The 20,964-nt window shown below is 44.0% G+C and overlaps 3 protein-coding genes across 3 annotated transcripts in view; 2 read left to right on the top strand and 1 right to left on the bottom strand.

The window, feature by feature from the left end:
• adamtsl5 (ADAMTS like 5) overlaps window positions 1-5,725 on the top strand; it is a 19,710-nt gene extending 13,985 nt beyond the window's left edge. The window contains exons 10-14 of the mRNA XM_057021453.1: window positions 450-613; window positions 1,207-1,402; window positions 2,347-2,463; window positions 2,544-2,615; window positions 2,711-5,725. Coding sequence (XP_056877433.1) covers window positions 450-613; window positions 1,207-1,402; window positions 2,347-2,463; window positions 2,544-2,615; window positions 2,711-3,051 — 890 coding nt within the window. The 3' untranslated portion in view covers window positions 3,052-5,725. The remainder of the gene's footprint in view (window positions 1-449; window positions 614-1,206; window positions 1,403-2,346; window positions 2,464-2,543; window positions 2,616-2,710) is intronic.
• On the bottom strand, window positions 4,712-15,711 carry serinc4 (serine incorporator 4). Its single transcript, XM_057021487.1, has 11 exons — window positions 15,273-15,711; window positions 12,939-13,106; window positions 12,648-12,826; window positions 12,005-12,084; window positions 11,551-11,644; window positions 9,912-10,123; window positions 9,189-9,284; window positions 7,374-7,500; window positions 7,179-7,291; window positions 6,929-7,082; window positions 4,712-6,837 (listed from the first exon to the last, which is right to left on the bottom strand). Exons 1-11 carry the CDS (start codon window positions 15,390-15,392, stop codon window positions 6,630-6,632), a joined length of 1,551 nt encoding a protein of 516 aa, XP_056877467.1. The 5' UTR covers window positions 15,393-15,711; the 3' UTR covers window positions 4,712-6,629.
• A 3,944-nt stretch (window positions 15,712-19,655) lies between these two features.
• Window positions 19,656-20,964, top strand: hypk (huntingtin interacting protein K). Its single transcript, XM_057022056.1, has 4 exons — window positions 19,656-19,857; window positions 20,233-20,288; window positions 20,373-20,424; window positions 20,735-20,964. Exons 1-4 carry the CDS (start codon window positions 19,696-19,698, stop codon window positions 20,828-20,830), a joined length of 366 nt encoding a protein of 121 aa, XP_056878036.1. The 5' UTR covers window positions 19,656-19,695; the 3' UTR covers window positions 20,831-20,964.

The following is a 20,964-nucleotide window of genomic DNA, read 5'->3' on the forward strand; positions in this document are numbered from 1 at the left end:
CTGTGGCTTCAGTGCAAATCAGGAGCTTCAAATTAAAGTCTTAGACTGTGTGTAACTTCCTCTCCTTGGAGGCTGGAGGGCTCCAGCACTTCCATCTGGACGCTCCGTGTTGTTTTCAACTTGAGGCCATCTATTCTCATCCCTGTTTCTGAGACGAAAATAAAGCCATTGTTAACCCGGCGCCTGCTGTGGTTCAGAAAAGGGAGGCTTGTAAAGAGCTTTTTCTGAACGCGGGGCCACGGCAGGTGAAGGTGCTTGTTTCCATTTCATGTCATGGGTAATCCCTCTCTAGTGCTTGAGAACAGACAGCTGCCATATGGAGCCAGCTGGGCTATTTCTCCGCCTGACAGCATAGCTTCACCTCAGAATGTCCCACTTCTCTGGAGATGTAGATTTTCATACTTACAGCTATTGACCTCTCTGAATAGCCTCTTCCTCCTCTTCGCCAGCCCTCCAGAATGGTCGCTCCCAGTTTGTGATCAATGGTGACTGGAAGATCAGCATTCCAGGAGAGTACAATGTAGCTGGGACAAAACTGTTGTACCGCCGCTCTGCGGACACCTGGGAGAGCTTTGAGGTGCCTGGGCCCACCCGAGAGGATCTTCATCTAATGGTGAGACTTCTAATATGCATCTGAATCATTTCCCCTCTTGGAACTGTTAATTGCCCAACACTTTAGCAGATTGTTAGAAAGCTGGCCTTCGCTATAAAGGTTTCGAACATTTCTGCAAAATACTGTGGTTGCAGTCATTCTGCTAATTGCTGTGTGTTTAACATGTCAACGGAGGCATCGGGTTTTAATAAACAGTTGATCGTTTCCAGTCTCACTTAATGCGCAGCTGTTCCAGAATCTGCTACCAAAGCTGGTGGTTATTTTTTCCCCCTCATCAATCAAAACAAACACTTCAAGCTCTGCAGATAACTTGTATTCACTGTTTAACTGCAGCAGGACGAGCATTACCGATATCAACCCAGGTAAGTGGTGATCATTTTCTGAGTAAATCCTCAATGCCTCCTCCAGGGCTGAAGAACTAAGTAAAGCCTGGGCTGTCGGGCCTCACATTTAGTTTATTTCAATGACGATGTGTGTTGTAGCGCATAAAAATATTCCAGCTGGACAATAAATCCAGTGTAAAAAATAGATGTGGATTGCGGCAGCATTATGGTGGCTGGTTTCTGCTTCATCTGTTTTGTGCACCTGTGCAGGTTCTTGCCACAGACAGGAACCCAGACATCGAGTACGAGTACTGGTTGCCCCCAGACCAGTATGCCCTGCACCATGGGAGGAAGAGCCCGCTGCGTCAAGCTCACCACACCGCCAACTACCTTCCCTGGGATGAACCCTTGACTCCAGCCACCACCACCACCCGTGCACCTCCCATCACCACCAGACCACACTGGTGTAAGTAGCTTTACAGGATTCTTCCAGTTACCAGGAAATTGTGAGTCTTGATTAGAGTTTTAGGGTTTATGATGAGGTCTATGTTTGTTTATCTGCCATTTTTGAGATAAAAATGGCTTCGTCTGCGGACCAATGTGTCTGCTGGGAGGGAAGCAGCTGGTGTATCTCCATCACGATAAGCCTGCAGAACACATGTTCGTTTTAAAAACACTCTTCTGGCGGCTCGAGGACATGTACTGTAAATTAATGAATCTGTCTGTGGAGACATGTAGCAAAATCCTGCCAAAGAAAACCTGATTTAATGCCAAAAAGTGTGTTGATGGCTTTGATGGCAACGGGGAAATTGACAATTGAGGATTTTTCTTAATGTCTGAGACATAACATGATTAGAATGATATTCATTTTAAAAGCTAATGGGAATGTCTGTTTTGATTCTGCCTCACCATGGACGGTTTTATGAAGGTTTTATGAAGCTGTGAACAGAAGGTTTTTGTTTTGTAAAGCGGTTTTTGGCAGTGAAAGTGATCCAAATAATGGTTTCTTACTTGTGGCATTCTACCTGTTATCCAAAAAGTCCCCATTCACATGGGAACGCAAAACAGACTGTGTCTTCTTCAGATTGCAACAGACCAAAACGCTGAGAACAAGCATATTTTAATGAAATTGGTTCAATAAAACTAACTGGTTCTGATGGAACTGGTGATATTTTTCAAAAACATATTCACATTCACCAGCTTCTTGCAGGGCGCTCTTTCAACATTAGGTGTTTGGTACCTTGCTTAAGGGTATCTCAGTGGTGCTCTGAAGGTGTCGTGTCACCTCCCAAGTTGGGCCTGCACTGGCGCTTGAACCAAGAACCCTCCACATCTAAGGCCAGTCCCCTAGAGACTGAGCTACCGCTGCCCCGTAGACCTAACAAAAGATGAAACTGTGTCATTTGACAGTTCTAAGACCCGTGAAGCTGCCACGCCAGTCTCCTCAGCAGCGCCCCCCCCAGCCAGCGCTGCCCCGACCGGAGCAGGAGAACCACAGAAACCTTCTTCCCCAACCTGCACCTGGAAGTACGTTCAGTAGTTCCCTGCGTGAAAACAATGGGTGATTTCTAGCGATACGTGAACTTGTGTCTGTTTGGGTTTTCCAGGGAATTGTGGGAAATGTCAGCGAGTTAAAGGCCGAACTGAGCGCAAGAGGCAGTATTGCCGGAAGGACTTTGGTGAGTTGGAAGCGTTTACGATGTTTTTCTTTCATGCTTTGGAAACTTGCCAGAGTAAATGAATGTTTAACTGAACTGAATTTGTTTCCTGTTAGTTTTCCGGGCCAAGGTGGTTGGGAAGGTGTACAGAGGCGAGGAGACCCGCTACGACGTGCAGGTGATCCACACCTACAGGAACAGCTTCCGCCTGGAGCACAGGGAGTTCATCTGGGCCCCCAATTTGTGCGACTGCCCCCACTTAGAGGTGGGGAGGCAGTACATCCTGATGGTGCGCCGTCACATCAACTACGAGCACACGCTGAACCGGATCCTGCTGGAGGAGGACAGCTACGTGGTGCCGTACAGACCCAGAGAGGATGAGCAGCTGCGGCAGCACGAAAAGCTCTGCGGGAATCGAGGACACAAACACGCAGAACAGTCGTCAGGATCGTCCTGACGCTTTAGATCACGTCTAATCGGGCCCCCTTCTCTCTGCTTCAGCTATTCTGATCATCACATGATCCGGCTGTTTCCAAGTGACGCCACAGGAGGAGAGCGGGAGTTCCTTCATTGTTCTACCTTCTTGGAAAAATACTAGAACGCAGAAGAACTTCATCAGCTTGCCGTATCACAGAGAGCACTTTAGGTGGATGCTCGAATCCACCTTTAAACATACCAAAGAGAAGAACATGGATGCAATTTAGTGTATTTTGGGGGGGGGGGAAATCACCTCAGCACTGGTATATTAAGCATTTAGTGCCAAAATCTTTGATGTTACAGCTCGCCCATACATCTCCTGTAGCTCAGAGGGCACTGACAGTGGATCCTGTGTTCCAACACATCCCGTGGATGTGTGACTGATATGGATCTGATAGCTCGGAGGCCTCAGGCTTGTGCTCACTGAGCCGTACCCTACCGGTATTTGGCATTTGGTGTGACACATTATCCTCCCGGAGACGTGATGACACAATGAGGTGGATGGATTTGGCCTGCAGTCGCATCAGCCTGACTGGCAGAACCCAAAGTTGATTAATTATTCCCTTGGCCTTTGGTTTTAAAGGTGCAGCTGATGGATGCAGCCTTCAGAGTCGGACTGTCAGTAAAACTGATGCAGCGGTGTCTGATTTTGTTTTTCCACACCCATTTCAGATTTTTGCACTTTTTCTGCTTTTTTTGCGGAGGTCAGCGTACTTCACGTGTTTATTTGTTAGTCGACAGTGTGATCATGCATAAATGTACTCCTATAGCTGCCTTAAATCATTTTTATTACCTCGTGAACATGTTCTTATGGACTCTGAAACCAGTCATTTTGGCTTGTCCAAAGGTTTGTGCAGTTTTTCTGCTATCTTCCTGTTTCTGGCTTAGAAAGGTGAGTTAAAACAGCAGGACAGATGCATATATATAAAAGAAACACCACTCTTGTACAGCTGATGCTTCTTCTCTCTGCTTCAGCTATTCTGGTCAAATATTAGAACTCTGCCATTTGTCACTAGGGGCTTGTTTAGATGTAAAGCCAGCCCGCTGAAGAGAAGCAGTAAAACAGAAACACACTCCAGGCTTTGAGCACTTGTTATGCATACACAGCCCTGGCTGCAGTAAATGCCCCCCGAAACCACAGATGTTTTCATGGAGAACTCCTCATCCGTCACTGCCGCCACGATGAAAACATGCAGGATTTACAGCGGATCAAATGCACCAAATGTTACATTTCCTTTCATTTACTTCCTTCCTCTGACCCACACAAGAACGTAGATGCCTATCTGTGTGCGTGCAGATTTCAGACATTAATTATGGTTTTCTCAGGCAGCTTATGCCTCCTGCAGTAGAACACGGCATCATTTCATGCTCATGCCTGAACCATATGCTGCTGACCTCCTGTACCTATATGACTATAAATTATATAACACTAGTTGGAGCGTGCAGTAAACATTTGGTAAATCCAAAAAAACACACAAACATTTAGACTTGATGTAAACTTGGTATGCTTTTAGATGACGTAGGCTAGCAGCATAGCAGCAGACCGCACACCATCAAAAGAACATCTATGTTTTTTGTCTAAATCAGGATTAAGGAGTTAAATAAATACGATACAACTTTAGATTAAATTTGCTGGCTCATTTTGCTTTTTATAAGGGTGTGTTTTTATTGTTTTAACTCAAGATATATTCACAATATAATGCTTCACAATGTATTTATAAATAAGTTTAAACTTTACACTGTGTGTCATTTATTTAACATTTTTGTGGCCGTGTTATTCCTTTGAGGTATTATACATTGTTTTAAAGATCATGACTGCTTTGCTTTATATAAAACAGATGTAAATCTGATGTTTGGAATTAATGAGTTACAAATGTCACAAAAGATTTGGCCAAATACCTTGTGTGCCTTTGTGTTCTGGGTTTGCCAAACATGTAAACTTGTTTTTTGTGTACCATAAACCAGGCATGAGAACAGTTGTTTTTTTTTAAGAAAAGTATGTATTTGGAAGAAAAAAAAGACAAACTCCATATCTACGACACACCAAAAAAAAAAAAAACCCTACATCGAATCCAGACAATATAATTATGCAAGTATGTTTTGAAGGAGCCAGATTGCTGCTCATTAACTGTAACAGTCTTCACAGCTCAGCGTCCTCTCAGCTGGGACACCTTGAAAACATTTGACTTCAGGTGCGAGGCAGAAAGCAGCGATCCCCTATGAAACTCAGTGTTTCTGCACCTTTTCTATGTTTAAGCACTCTTGGTTTCAATTTATAAAATCCAAAACAAAGTAGTGTAACACAAAATGTAAACAAGAGAATCAATGCAGAAGTTTCTGGTGAATTTAGTGAGCTGTAAAGCAAAAGGGAATGCAAGCGTGCAATTTTGAATTACATCATACGTTCCCGATTAGCTGCCTCTCAGTCTCTCTGGCAGACCATCACTGAGAATGTGAACATATGAAATAGGCAGAGAAGATCGATAATCTGTAATTCCCACAATCCTGAACGCATCCCGAACAAATCTTTCATTGTCTTTGGGCTGAACATCAGAACCTGAGGTTGTGTCTCGCAGCGCTTTCAACAAGACGACATTTGTACATTTTCTGCTTTGTTTCTGCACACACTAAATAAAATACACTTCAGAGCAATATTTTACGTAATGAGAGTGTGACTTTTGTTGCCTGGATTTGTAGATTTTGTTCCATCTTGAACTTTATGACAGATTTCTTCACCCTTGCTTTCTGATTCACCTGCTGGTCACTCTTAGTCACTCACCAGCTAAATTTCTCCTGAGGCCAGTGATGGAAATTGTTTACAGCAAGTGCAAACAATTACGCATTCTAATACGATCCATTTAACCCTGCAGGGATTTTTTTTAACTCACCTTCTGACAGGGGCCTGCAAGATAAACACTGCTGTGCAGAACTAGAAAATGTTTTTGGTTTATCGGGTCAAATCAGAATCACCCACATCTGTGTTGGGGGGGGGGGGGCATGTAAAACATGTCCAGCTGCAATTTAAACTCACACATAACCACTATTGTTTACTCTGCAGTACAAAATGAAATATAAAATATAATATATGAGTTTAAGGGAAATAAAACACTAAACACTTCCAGCTCTCAGAAAAAAGCCAAAATGATCAGCTGCAGATGAAGTAAATTGGTGTGTTTGAGATGTTGTACTACTTTATTACACCAAATAACTATAAAACATCTAATATAGGGTTAAAGTCTAAGAAAGTGAAAATTATATTACCGTTACACTTAATAAATCTTTCCATGTTTATGCCTACATCCTGTAACTCGCACACTTTAGAGAGCGGGTGTTCACCCCTTCTGATCCCTTTGGCAAATGACCTCGTTCAGGTTCCCACCAGTGGCTTCATTTCATGACGTCCACACGGTGATGTTGGGCCTGGGTCCGATCTGCCGAGCTCTCCACTCGCTCGGATCGCAGAGCACTGCGAGTCTTTTCAACCCCACGACCCCGGCGGCCTCCGTGAATCCTCTTGAGAGGCGGGGAGTGGAATCCCCTGACCACAGACAGAGTGTGTCATACGCTGACGGAAACATGGCGGCAGGACGCCGAGCGACGTTTGATGCGTGAGCGCCGAGGTCTGGACTCGGAGTGACAGCTGCAGAGAGGACCCAGGAGCAGCCACAGGTAGAGGATGACACAAGCCCAGCAGGATGACATCTTCACCCAGAAGGTAGACCAGCTGCCGTGGGTGAAGGTGGTCTCCAACACGGCTGATTCGTAACTGCAGCAATCATTCATTGGATTCTTTGGTTTGAACTCAACAGCATCTTAACTTTAGTATGTATGGAAGCAAGAGGGTGTGGTTAACTAACCTGAACCAGTTAGTGAGCGTCATCATGACGTACAACGAAGCCAAGAAGAAGACAAAGTGGAAGAAGAAGTAGCTGTACGCCACCCTCTGGGTCTCGTTATGAATCACCTTCTGACAGCCTTTGTTGTCGTCGTCCATCACAAACTCCTCCTCAACTGAGAAGGATACATTTAGAAAATCAGAACTCTTGTAATTATTCGGACGTCTTGAAGGAGGTCAGTGTGGCAGCAGCAGCAGCAGCTTGTACAAACCTTCCTCTTCCTCAGGGCAGCAGAAGCAGCAGGTGGCTTTCTGGAACTCATAGCGGTAAACTTTGATCATCCAGAAGGGGCCAAACACCTCTGCCAGGTAGGACGCTTCATTGCTGCAGGGATACAGAAAAAGCTGATGGCTTGTTTTTTAACCTCGAACTGTCAGGAAAGTCAGCGATGACATCATGGGCTCACCAGGCAAACAGGACGCAACAGTACATGATGGCGGCTCCGATGATGGCCACGGCGTTGCCCTCGTTCTGGATGCCGTCCTGACCCACGCTGGGGTAACAGACGGTCATGTTCATGCCCTGATACACCACTGAGACAGAAAACCACAACATGTTCACCATCACCGGAGGAAGGAACTGGCGACAAGAAAACGGACTTTCTTAAACGAGTCTTTAAGATATTTCAATGTGTGACAGATGACCTTTAGTAGTCAGCACCACAAGGGGTTTTGTTCCCCATCATTTCATTTCCTCTGAAACTCATTTCTTTAGTGATTACTGACGACATGAGCTCAGAGAAAACATTGGCTAAATACAGCCTGCTGTTTCTCCCTCTCTCTCTCACACACACACACACAAACACACATACAGTAATTGTTATGCCTTTGACTTTTGACAGTGTGTGTGTGTGTGTGTGTGTGTGTGTGTGTGTGTGTGTGTGTGTGTGTGTGTGCGTCTGTGTGTGAGTGTGTGTGTGTTTGCATGATAGTGAGGTCACAGAGCAGACTGAGCCTTCCAGGGACAGACTTTGGAGACCAGGACCTTTTGAAATAGCAATGAGGATGGATCTATTTGTCTTACACACACGCACACGAACACACACGTGGGCTGGCGTGTGTGTGGCGCGCGTGCAAGCCTGGACGTGTTAAAGTGACAAGTGCTGAACCCTTGAATTAAAGCATCTGAGAAAGGAACCAGTAGGTGGAAATTTAATATTACAGAGCGGACTGTTCATGTGTGTGTTTGTTGTGTGACACCGAGCACTTCACTGTCGTTGAAAAGGTGTTTTTATAACAGACCCTGAGCGCATATTTCCTCAACAAGTTGCTACAAAGTTCTGCACTGCCCTTAGGACACACACACACACACACACACACACACACACACACACACACACACACACACACACACACACACAGTGCACACTCATACTGTACATTCACACAGACATACTCAGTTTCTATGAAACACTGTCCATCAATGACAAGGTAGCAGAATAAAGTACCAAAACAAAAGCAGAACACAAACAGAAAACCAATTCATCTTGTATACAAAATTACAGAAAAGTGATTCAAAGTGATTTTGAAAGGAAGCAGAACTTTACATGTGGCCCTAAATTTAAAAATAAAACTATTACACTACAGATGTAATCTATAGTATAATAGTGGATTACCCCGCCCAGCAAAACCAGTTCTGTGGTCACATGTCTTGATCAGATGATGGAAAATACTCCAGCAGACAGTCTAACATATATGATAAATATGTGCTTTTTTGCATCACATTTTTTTGGCTGTTTTTATGGTTATTAAAGCAGATGACTCTAAGAAAAACAGCCAATGGCCTCTGTCCTATGGGTGACTATATTCCTTGCCCCTCTGACCATCAATGCATCCAAGAGGAATGTCAGATGAATATCTTGACTCACAGGACAGCAGACAGCATGTCCGAACACCTCGCATCACCGGCGGTGAGTCTGTATCTGCTTCAAGATGTAAACCCTTGATCACATCTCTGAACTCAGAGGTGAGGAGGCCCCGTGTCTCACCTTGGCCATTATGAGGCAATTAAAGCGAAATCATGAAAGTTTTGTCTCTCTCTTCTTCTCTGATGTACTGAGTAAGCAAATGCAGGTCAGATGTTATCATGACCAGATAGAAAGTGACCGTGATCAATCCTCCCTCTGGAGACATGCAAGTAAAACTGGGAGCAAACCAGTAAGATACGCAGGTAAACCTGCTGTCTCAGTGTGTGTTTGTGTGTGTGTGAAGAGTTGGCATACCTTTCTCTGGTGGGCGGCTGGACAGCGCAGAGAAGGTCAGGTACATGACATAACAGCTGATAATGGATGCCTGAAGGAGGCCTGAACGAGGCTGCTCTGTAGACACACACACACACACACACACACACACACACACACACCACACACACACACACACGCACGCACACACACACACACACACGCACGCACGCACGCACGCACACACACACACACACCACACACACACACACACACCACACACACACACACACACACACACACACACACACACACACACACACACACACACACACGCACACACACACACACACATTATGATTAAGAATAGAAAAGCTGCAGCATGTGTGGCAGATAAGAGTGCTGGAAAATAACATTGAATTATTGATTTTAAACATAAAACTAAGATGTTTTTTGTCAACTGACATTTCAAAATCCTGCAGCACAACATGCCAAAACTTCACTCTGTGCTGGAGAATACCTGGATAAATACATCTACTACTGTGCGGTTCTGTATGTTTTTGGTCATAAAAAGCAGGCATGTGCGGGCAAATCCGGCCTGGTTTTAACATTTGCTTTTTAAAGGAACATAATATTAGCTCACATCTAATCATTATCAGAGGCAGTGCTGTTTGAGGGGGGGGGGAGTGTTTGCAGAGGTGGACTAAGTGTTATTTCACTGCTGAACATCGATGACAGATGTGCAAACGTGTTTCATCAACTTACTCTGCTTCACGCACGGTGTGACAGCAATGAAGGACATGAGGCCGCAGAGCCCCAGGTTGATCCACAGCAGGGCCTTGTTAAAGTGGCAGGCGATGGGGTGTGTGTAGTACTTGTACATGAAGGTGAAGGCCATGGTGGCGATAGTGTAGAAGAAGAGGGTGGCGCACATCACGGCCAGATACCAGCGCTTGTTTTCTGCCGCTCCAGTTAACCTGAAGGACATCAGGCAAAAACATCTTGATTTACAAGTCCTCTGCCTCTCGTGCTTTTACTTTGAAAATCTGTTTGAAAAACTGTGTGCAGACAGGATGAATCAAATTCACTCCTGATTCTCCTGACGTCCTGCAGCTGTACGAAGACTTAATGGCAGACGACTGCTCCGCAGGTTCCTCTTTGCCTCTTCCTTTAACAGAAGGTTGCAGTGGACAGGTCTGTGTGTCCAAACACCGTTCCAAAGGTAGATGATGTTCTAACGTAGCTCAAACACAGTGGCAGTAGCAAAGATGTCATATGATCTTTTATCCTTGAATCGGTTGCGCTGTTTTTGACTGTCTCTCACTGGCGTTATGAGTAATGTCCTGGAACTGAAAACTTGCAGGGACATTCTTGTGCATGTTGCAGCAAACCAGTTGGATTACCGCGCACGTGATGACTTTGTAGTGGCGCCGTACCCACGCAAAGGAGACGCAGACAGATTACTCCCTTCAATCCTTTAATATTTCTTCACTGTAGAGGATTTTTTTTTTAGATCTGTAAAACATCCCGGGTGAATGGATCCTCTTTAGACCACTTCAGACTGATGGTGCAACAGCAAACAGCTGGATGCAGTAAATAATATCTGGGTTGTGCCGGCTGGTAGAGGAGCGGTCTGGTGGGGCCACGATGGAAAAATGTAGACAGGGAACATTGACCAGTAGGCAACTGATGAAGACCAACTAAAGGAAGTGGCTGTAATTGTGTCATCTATTGATCAGCTGGGAGCTGTGGACGTCACAAACAAAATGAGAAAGAGCGAATGAGGCACAGTTCTGGTGGTTGTTTGTGATTTACGCAACCTGACAGATGAACACGAACGCATCCCGAACGCTCTTTTTCCAGACAATATTTAACATCTGATGGGATCAGTGTGATGCAAGGATGCAGCACAACATCCTCCAGGCACAGCCTGTTAATAATTCTCAGGAGTAAAAACAGAGAAAGATCCTTTTTGTTGTCCGGGCCACAAAGTTCTGGACTGGCCGAACTTTGTATATAAAAATATATAACAATCTAATTAAGTACAGTACAAAGTTCCAGCCTGTTGTTATTTGCAACAATGTGATGAAATCACTCAGATGACGAGGCCAGAAATGTGAGGACAAAGAAACCTCGTGCCCATGTGTGACTCTAAAAACGTCACCCCAAAGTTATCTGCTGCTGCTGGTTTCAGTTTTCCCACCAGATGTGGTGATCAGCTGCAAGGATTTATTCCCACTGAGCCAAAAAAAGAGCGATGAAGAGGTCAGAAGCTGGTCGCTGAGGTCAGGGATGTGTGTGTGGACACAGGTGACAGAAGAAGTTTGTCCTAAAGGTTTTTGTGTCATGGTTTGTCATGATTGAACATAATATGGAGTATAATCATTTTTGCTTGCTCACTCACCAGTTCTTGTTCCAGGTGTGTGCAAAAGCAGTGATGAGGATGAGCTGGATTAGGATGAAGGCAAATCCTCCCACTACACCGACATAATGCCAGGCTGAGACAAAGAAGAAAAACAGTGAAATGATTTGTATTGGTGGGCTGAGGCAGGTTGTAAATCACAAAGAAGTCTGATATCAGGGTTGTATTGGGAGCCAGATTAATGCTCCAAAAAAAAAAAAAAAAAAAAGAGAAGAGATTTATGGTGCAATAATTCACAGCTGCGAGGCAACGTGGATAGATTTCAGGACTCGTCTGCCCCCTAGCGGACTATAGGTCGAACTGTTGCTAAGTATGTGCGTAATTCCATCCATCCATCCATCCATCCATCCATCCATCCATCCATCCACCCATCCATCCAGTTTATCACATTAAAATCAAATAAGAGCACACAAACTCACAGGGTGCAGTTTCTCACCGTGGAGGAAGGACTCTGTTGGGATGAAGAAGGCAGCAGTGCACATTCCAAGCAGGGTGATTAACTTTAGAAACCAGAAGCTGTCGAGATATTTCCAAAGAACTTAATTCAAACTGAAGTTTTACATGCATCAGTGTTAAACTAAAAAAAAACCCAACAGATAAAGATTATATCACTCTTTTAAATCATTAAAATGATTAAGCCATAACACTGTATGAATCTGGATCGTCAAGGTTCCAACAGGCCTCTGGGTCATGATTCTGATTGTAGCAGTTGATGGACTCAGTGAGTGGATTTATTCCAGAGAAAAATCTAGTCCAGCCTGTCAGATCCTAATCTGAGCAATGTCAGGCTCTAATCTACAGCGGCGCAATGGAAAGTGTGACAGGTGAGGGGCTTTAAATAGACCAGCAGCTCAAGTGAGAGACAGCGCGGGAGAAAACAGACGGCTAATTTAAGATGTTCTGGGAATGAGACAGCGGATTGTTGTTGTTGCTGCTGTTGAAGATGATGATGATGAGGAGAATGTTGCATCCTTGTGATTCCACAAATGTGTGAAAGTCATATTTAAGAGTGAGATGTAGTGAATAAACATACAAAAATACAGGAATTGCAGTCGGGTAGATGGAGGGATGGAACTGACCCGTTGTGGATGAGCGCTCTAAAGTCCTGACTGGACTTCACATCTATGAGGAAGATCGCCAGCATCAGGTAGAAACAGGAAGTGCCAAAACACACTCGGTAAACTGCTGAGTATCCAACAAGCATCTCACAGTGACCACCGCCATGCGCCTGGTCACACACCACGTTAAAGAAAGGCACCTGGAAAAAATATGCAGACACACACAATAAAAATATCGGCACCATCCTTTAAGATTATAGTCTGGTTTTTTCGGAGATTAGGGGAATTCAGGTGTTTTGGTTCAGTGCTCACGTTCTCCCTGACGAGCTCAGAGACGGTGCGTGAGAGCATTAGGCAGGAAACAGCACAGCTCATGATGTGGAACAGGGTGTACATCACCCGCGTACTGGTGGACGATTTGACCGGCGGGCAGAAGGCACAGCAGAGCGAGCACGGCGCTGGTCCACAACAACAGCATATCTGAGGAGAGGAGAGGGGGGAGGACAAGGCCGCACGGCCACCATTCCAGGTAAACCAGTGAAAATGTGCACAAAGCATCCACATAAAAGCAGACGAAGCAGCAATGAGCAACCTCTGTGAACAGGAAACACACTTCAATTTGTGCTTATGTGCACACGCAAGGATGAAACTGCTGCAAATGTGTGATGAGACTCATAACTGTGCCTGCATGCAGACATAGACGTCACCTTATGAAGCTCCATATATATGAAACTGTCCCAGCATGTATCAGACTTTAAATACACAAAAATGACTGATGATGCTCAGGTACCATGATAACATATTCTGTGAACATAACCGAGACAATATTCAACGAGACCATATTCATGTTCCATTTCCTAAGTCATTCAGTTCATTGCACACGTGCAGTTGTCCAGTTCCAGGTGCTCTTTATTCCCATCAGGACATGGTTCTGTCATGTACAATCACCAAGATATACTTTATATTGTGGCCACCTTTCCTTTAAGGAAGGGGGACATTCAGGCTATAGGTATTTTAAGGTGAAGCAATCATCAAAAGGTGAAGCCTCATTACATCCACACATACTGCATATGTGAGGTAGAAGCGGCCGACAGCACCGACCGGTATTATCAGGAACCTTTCTGGAACTGTGTCTATGAGAAACATTTTTGCTTTGTAGTTGATAAGTCAGGTTGAATTGGTGAGACTGTATCCATGGGAAAAAGGTTCAATTCAAGAGTTGGTGAGGCATAAATTAAACAAACATTTCTTTTATATTTACATGTCTGATACTGTTATGTGCAAAATACAGACAAAATTAACAATTGCACCAAATTCCGTCACATTCAAATGTCCTTTGGGCTTGCCTGCTTACTAGTTTGGACTTTATATCTAAGCTGTCTGAAGACATTCAAAGGTCATTTTGTCCATCAATTTTTGACATTTTCTGACTGACAAATCAGAGCTGCACAGGGCGATGGTTAAGATGCAGTCGAGCTGTCTGTTGCCTCAGCAAACTCTGGAGATTAAAGTCTAGAGTTTCCGCTGCATCCTCACAGTCATGAAAAGCCTTCAGTCCAGCAAACGGGCCTATTTTTCTGCTCTATGTGAAGTGATGCTTTCAGTTTCAGTGGGATTGCAACAGAAATAACAATATTCTGGAGACAGGTTGCTGCAGGTACAGCAGATCTGTTCATGCTGTCTACCTCATGTGCAGCAGCAGGACACAATATAATCTGACGGATGATGCAGAGATTATGCACCATCATCTCATTTAGTGAACAAATGGATAAAAATAGAACTTCAATCACGAACAGTAGCTCAAAAAAAGGACAGCACAAATGCCTGCTTATGGTGGTCAAACCCGATGACTCAAACTGAGGTTGCTCATATTATCGTTCAGTCATGTTAGCAACTCTGTGATTGAACATAAACCCTGCAAATTAAAACTAGCAGCTTGTTCACAAACACAAGAAAGTATCCAGCAAATAACTTCAATTCAAGGCTAAGGCAGAACATAAACATCCAGCACTCATTTAAGAGAGTTCATTATCAGAATGTTTTACATTTTTGCTTTTTAAATAAAAGGCTGAGGGTCTTATTCACTTCCTGCAACACATCAGCAGGAGGCAACAGAGGTGCTTTGACCTCTCTGTCTCTCATTACATTGATCATCACCCAGAGGTGGGAAATAAAGCAGCAGGGCTTTATCTGAACGCAACACTGATATACTGATAAGGTCAAATGGAACTTTCACCATGCTGGGAAGTATTGTTGTTTTCTTTTGCTTCAAGATGTTGCAGGAATGACACCAGCGGATGTATTCACTCTGTTTTGCACGACACATTTTACTAAATACTGAATTTATTTTGCATACAGTGATAAAAATCTTAAATATTTGACCAAATATTTCACAGGATTATTATAATTTTCAAGTCAGGGAGAAAACAGTGCCCCAAAGTCTATGATTTTCACAGTCCTGCAGCAGCAAAGTGATGTGAAATATTTCCTCCTGTTCGACCGAGATGTGGTAATAATTGACAGTAATGGGTTTATTGCAAATTCCAATGTGTCTTCGATCAAGAAATAACCCCCAAAAACAAACCAAAAAATCTTTTTCCGTATCAGATCTGATGTAAAAGGGCCGCCGTTACGAGCACCTCTCACCTGATAGGCCACCATGTTGAGGAAGTAGTTGTACATGCCACTGCGGTTCATCCCCTGAGTGGCCGACATCGTGCCTCTAACCTGCTTCTCCTCGGCTACCACCACTCTACATTTGGCCATAAACTTCCAGCACAAACAGGTTTGGCCAAAGATGGAAAATTCACATCTTCAAAATGGCCTCGACCAAACTTCCACCAACTGCTCTGCTCAGAAAAATGGGTAGGAAGAAAAAGTAAGAGCTTAAAGTCCTGCAGGTTATCCCCTCCGTGTCCTCCTTATGCTGGATTAACAATGAATTTAGTCCGGAGGAGTTGGCTGCAGCCAAGGCCCTCGGCATGAGAACCGTTTCGGCTGCTTTCAGTCCACCCTCACTGGGGAACAGGTTGTTTTGTTGCCCACATCCTGCGTGCTTTGGCTCTGTGACTCTGGTGGGTGCTGCCAGAAAAGAGGGAGAGGTGGTGGTGAATGCCCAGCGTCCTCCCCCACCCTCCTCCTGTCCTACCCTCTCAGATTAGGCAGAGAGTCGGCGAGGGGAGGAGGGAGGGGTGAGAAGAAGGAGGTCGACAGGGACCATGTGTCAGTCCCATCTGTCCTTACTTTCCCTTCCCCCAGCTGGTGCAAATACTACAGTGGGATTGGGCGTAGCAAACTGTAATCCAGATTTGGAAAATTAAACAGTTACTCTGTGTGCGTGATTTATAGATGCTCACGCTTGACACCTCACAGCCGCCCATCTACCTCTGGCCTCAGCCAACCCGGGCGCTCACAGAAAGAGGCCACCTCTCTAATCCTAATAAGTTATCATGGCTGAATATTGCCCCAGAAATACCGAAATGGGGCAGCGAGTCTGTGATGGAATCCACACACAACCAGGCGCAGCCCTACATGCACTCACAGATTATTAATAAATAGGCCAATTGAAGTTTGGGGGCACTTTTGGGGGGGCTGAAAGGGCATCGGAGGAGAAAAATTGGAGATAAAGTGATCTGCATAATTAGTTTATTACACGAGACCAATTGCACTGATCATTTTTACTTGTTCAGTTTTTCCACATTGTGTTCGAATAGTTTTACATGAAAATGACACCAAGGGTGATCTTAGTTACCATGGTAGTTACCACGGGGCCGACCTGTATCTGAATACAGGCCCTTTCTAAAGATTTCCTTAACATTAGGAGATTTTGGCTTAAAGTAAAACTGTTTCCAAAAGTGTAAAAAGTGATGGTGAGCCATCTTCCTCGCGTCCAAGAATAAATAAAATAAGAATAAATTATGTGCAAGAAAGTGCAGCGGGTTCTTTTGTCAGCAGGCACCAACGGTCATCCAGAATCCTGGAACACGATGTTGGGATTCGGGGTCATTTTGACAGCTTGAATGCTGCAGCTGCACTAGGGGGATGCAGCGGAGCCATCTGACAAAAAAGAGCTGAGTGCATGAGGAGAGTTTGAGATTAGATTCGGGTAGTGTGCAGGGCGGAGCACTGGGATAATCCCATCCTTGTTCTCATCTCCGTCCTCTCAGGCACGTTGACCTTCACGAGCCTAAGTGGGTCACCGGGAGCAGCGCTCCGCTCAGCCCTCGCCGACCACGGTGATACGGATTTATCCTGCTGCAACAATCAGGGGAAGTTTTAAATGTCCTCTGAAAACCAGCCTCTGTCTGACCCGCGCTGTTCGGATTATTCTCTGCAGCAGCAGCAGGTCAACCGTTAGCCCACATTTTGAAGTTGGACCTCCATCAGTTTATCAGATAATAAAGCTCAATTCACTTCCTAACACTGATTACTAAAAATAAAAATGTACTTAAAATATTGAGCAATTTAACTGGAAACGGCCCATTGTTGGGACATCTATTCCCTGTGCTGGTCAAAGACATCAAACTTTGCATTACTGTACATTATTTTGGCTTGATGGATCGAAAAAGGAAAGGAACAGAAAGATGTGTCGATATCCAAAAGTCAGACATTCAGCAATAAAGTGAGAGACTGACTGACCACTGAACTGTGGTGGGAGATTACCAGAAGGTGCAAGAACTCATGTGCTGTATCTCCTTCTGAGAGGCAGACGTCTATCAACGGGCCACTTTTCATGACCTGACCAGTGAAGAGAGAGGTTAAATGCGGAGGTGTCGGCTCAGTTCAGACAGTGTTAAGAGGCTTGGCCTTGCAAACCTAGTGAATGAACTCACAGTTGTGGGATTATTACGCAGAAGAGCAGCTAATTCTGTTAATACCCATGACCTCCATGAGCAACTAGAACCTGACACTTTCCTTCACAGTGCAACAGAGGAGCTCCTCTGTTGCACTGTGAAGGCTCGTCAGCAGGTGTTACAGGGGGTAGATTGAGCCTCAACATGATGACTCAGCCGTGCCTTAAGGTCAGAAACGTTTGGAGCATGATAATGTGGTCCCATCTCCAAAACCACTAATCTTTGCTTACAAACTGGTGCAGGGACAATTAAAACAGAACTATAAAGGCGTAGTGGCGATAATCCCTCTAATGTAGTGACCAAATAAAGCAGGTCACCCTTTGGAAATAAGGTAAAAATCGAACATATCTATAATATCTGTCAATGGATGACATCTCAACAACCTGTGGAGAGCCGTGTTCAAAAGTTTCCCTAAACCGGCTTCAGACTACGATGAGTTTGTGTTTGCGTGGCGTCCCTGTAACAAACACATGTTGACTGAGTGGTCCGGGGAGCCGAAGGCCGGGCATTCCTAGGGGCCCCCTTCACTTCCAGGATAATTGCCGCTGCCTTGTGGGAGAGGAGGTAGTGCCAAAGAGAACAAACGAAACCAAATAAGCGGATGCAAATCGGCGCTAGAGCGAAAGCATTCAATCTATGGCTACAGCAGGGTTGCGCAATAACACTTGGCTGAGATCCAGGCTTGTTTGGAAAAACAGACAATAAAAATGTGCCATTCATAAAATCATTTGGATGAAAATGCAACCACTTTTGGCTCACTGTTTGAGCTGAAAAGGACTACAATTATGAAAGGTGTGAACATATCCACATACTGTGGCAGGAAAAAGTGTCACAGGAACACAATGTTCCCACTCATTAATGTGACATGACTGCATGAAATCTTCAAGGGCCTATAGTTCAATTTGACACGAGCAAAGTGTCAAAGAGAGAACTTTTAAGGATTATTTTCACAAGAAAAGCACAAAAAAATCCAACAAGTTTATGTGACTGATCACCTGGTGGCCCTGTGGCTTTTATTGGTTTAGATGGAAGTTAAAGTTTCCAATTCAGAGAGTCTATTTATATAAATCATGCATAACAGACACATTTTGGCATTCAAGAATGTAAAAGCAGAAAAAACAAACAGCTTTTGGTGAAACTTCTTTTTGTCTGACTCTGAGCGAGTTTTCTGACCTTTGCAAAGATGTTTTGGATGCATCCTGCACAGACTTACCTGAGCTTGCAACTTACGCCCTGACATCACGAGGCAATGAGTCTTCACACATTCACAAAGTCATCAGTCATACAGCAGGATGAACGGGTTGGTGTGATGACAGCATCGCTTTTCTGTCCTCCATTCCATTTCTCCTGATTCCAGACCCCACACACATCCTCTGAAGGGCAGGAGAGAAAAGCCAGAAAGCACGGGTGTGGTTTTAGTGTCTAGCTCAGCCGCAAGCAGGTTTCCTTTTGCTTTAATCTGATTATTGCCAGGTGGATGGAAAAGAGCTCAAGTACCCAGAAGATCTGGAAAATTCACAAGAATCCTGTTCTTGTGCTTGAATGGCTATCCAAGCAAAAGTAAACCTCTTAAAAGCAACAGGAATAGAAGAAGGAGGAGCACTGAGTGATGTTGTTAAAAGTCAGCATAATCCATTTATTGTCCTTCTACATCATCCATAAGTTAAAAAAATATTTAAAATCATTTAGAACTTATTTACTAAAATGAATTCACAAAACAAACAGAAAACCCCAACAAAATAAATAAAGAAACTCCTCTATAATAGTTAATTAATTGGCTATGTGACGATTTGTCCTCCAGTTACCCTCCGCAATATATATTATCACTTAATGGGTGAGGTACTACTACTACTACTACTACAATGCATTTTCATTTATATTAAAAAAAAAATACGCATAGCTTCTAATTCTACCGTCGCATTTGAATTCTAATTTACCACGACGTGACAGAGAAATACACTAATCTATCAACAGATGGCGCCCACGACCGCTACTTTACTGTCCATATTTATTAGGGGCATAAAATTTATTTTAGATTTTGTTTACAATGCAGAAATTACAGTTGAACGAAATTTTAACATTGCATGCTATACAAATACTCTTAATTAATAATTATTACACCTTTTCTTTTTAATCTATCGTTTCCGGTACTACTCCATTATCCCTCCGCCGTTGATCGGAACCATCCTCTTTGTTCCGGGCTTACTGGAGCGAACATGGCGGCAGAGGGGGACGTCGATTTGGATCTGGAAGCAGAGGAAAACTGTACTGGAAAACCGGCAGAAAAGCCTCGGAAACATGACAGTGGGGCCGCAGATTTGGAAAGAGTGACGGACTATGCCGAGGAGAAGGAAATCTCCAGCTCCGATTTAGAAACGGTGAGAAACCAGGCTGACGCTAGCTAACATGCGGCCCCAGCAGGCTGCGGTGTCAGCAAACTATAAAAAAAAGAGTTAAAATTGACACACAGTTAAATTGTTTAACCCCCTAGTTTTCTAAAAGCACATTGTTCTACAAAGATGCCGTGACTGCCAATTGAAAGACTCGTTATTTCCGTATTGTGGTTGGTTGACTTCGTGACCCATAGTCTCATTGGAGCTGTCCCTCCCGTTTTATTTTATTTCAGAATGCTTTATGAAAATCACCTGTGCAAACCATTATCACTAAACTATTTTCACACATTGTGGATAATCTTAAGACGGGATAGAGACATTTAGCTGTGGTAATAATCACAAGTGCCCATATGTCTTCAGGCCATGTCGGTGATCGGAGACAGAAGATCAAGGGAACAGAAAGCTAAACAAGAACGGTAAGAACAGCAGAAGCCTTCACCAAAGTGCCCTGTTGACTTATTTAGACTTAAACTGAATGCAAAATTGACTTTTTCTTTCAGTGAAAAGGAGCTGGCCAAAGTCACAATCAAGAAAGAGGACGTAGAGTTAATTGTAAGCTGCTTTACTTTACTTCCATGAATCGATTTTGGCTAAATAACTTAATGGCATGCCCACATTTTTAGAAAACAAGTGCACATATGCTGAAAGGTTTTCAGATTTTCTCCCATTAACACTGCTAGGTGACAAGGACAGAACTGAAGTCAAGATGTATGTGAAGCTTTCATTCATTAGCATCCAGCCCGACAAGTATTCACATCAAATGTTTCAAGTTGAGGCTGGAGGATGTAAACGCGACACATTGACCTTTCCTGCAGCCTGGCCGAAATTTGCCTGATTTGTCACCGCCTGTGTTCTGTTGCAGATGTCTGAGATGGAGATTTCCCGAGCTGTTGCTGAACGCAGTCTGAGGGAACACATGGGGAATGTCGTGGAAGCCCTGGTGACTCTGACCAACTGAGCCCATTTTAAACAGCAGACTGCTTTTTCCAACAACATCCAGACAACAATCCTGGACTGGACCCTGAAGATCAATTCATTTTAAGTTGACATGCCTACTTTTGTGCCCATTGTTAAATTAAATTTTGTAACGAA

This window comes from Takifugu flavidus, chromosome 2, assembly GCF_003711565.1.
Source record: "Takifugu flavidus isolate HTHZ2018 chromosome 2, ASM371156v2, whole genome shotgun sequence".
Taxonomy (NCBI): Eukaryota; Metazoa; Chordata; class Actinopteri; order Tetraodontiformes; family Tetraodontidae; genus Takifugu; species Takifugu flavidus.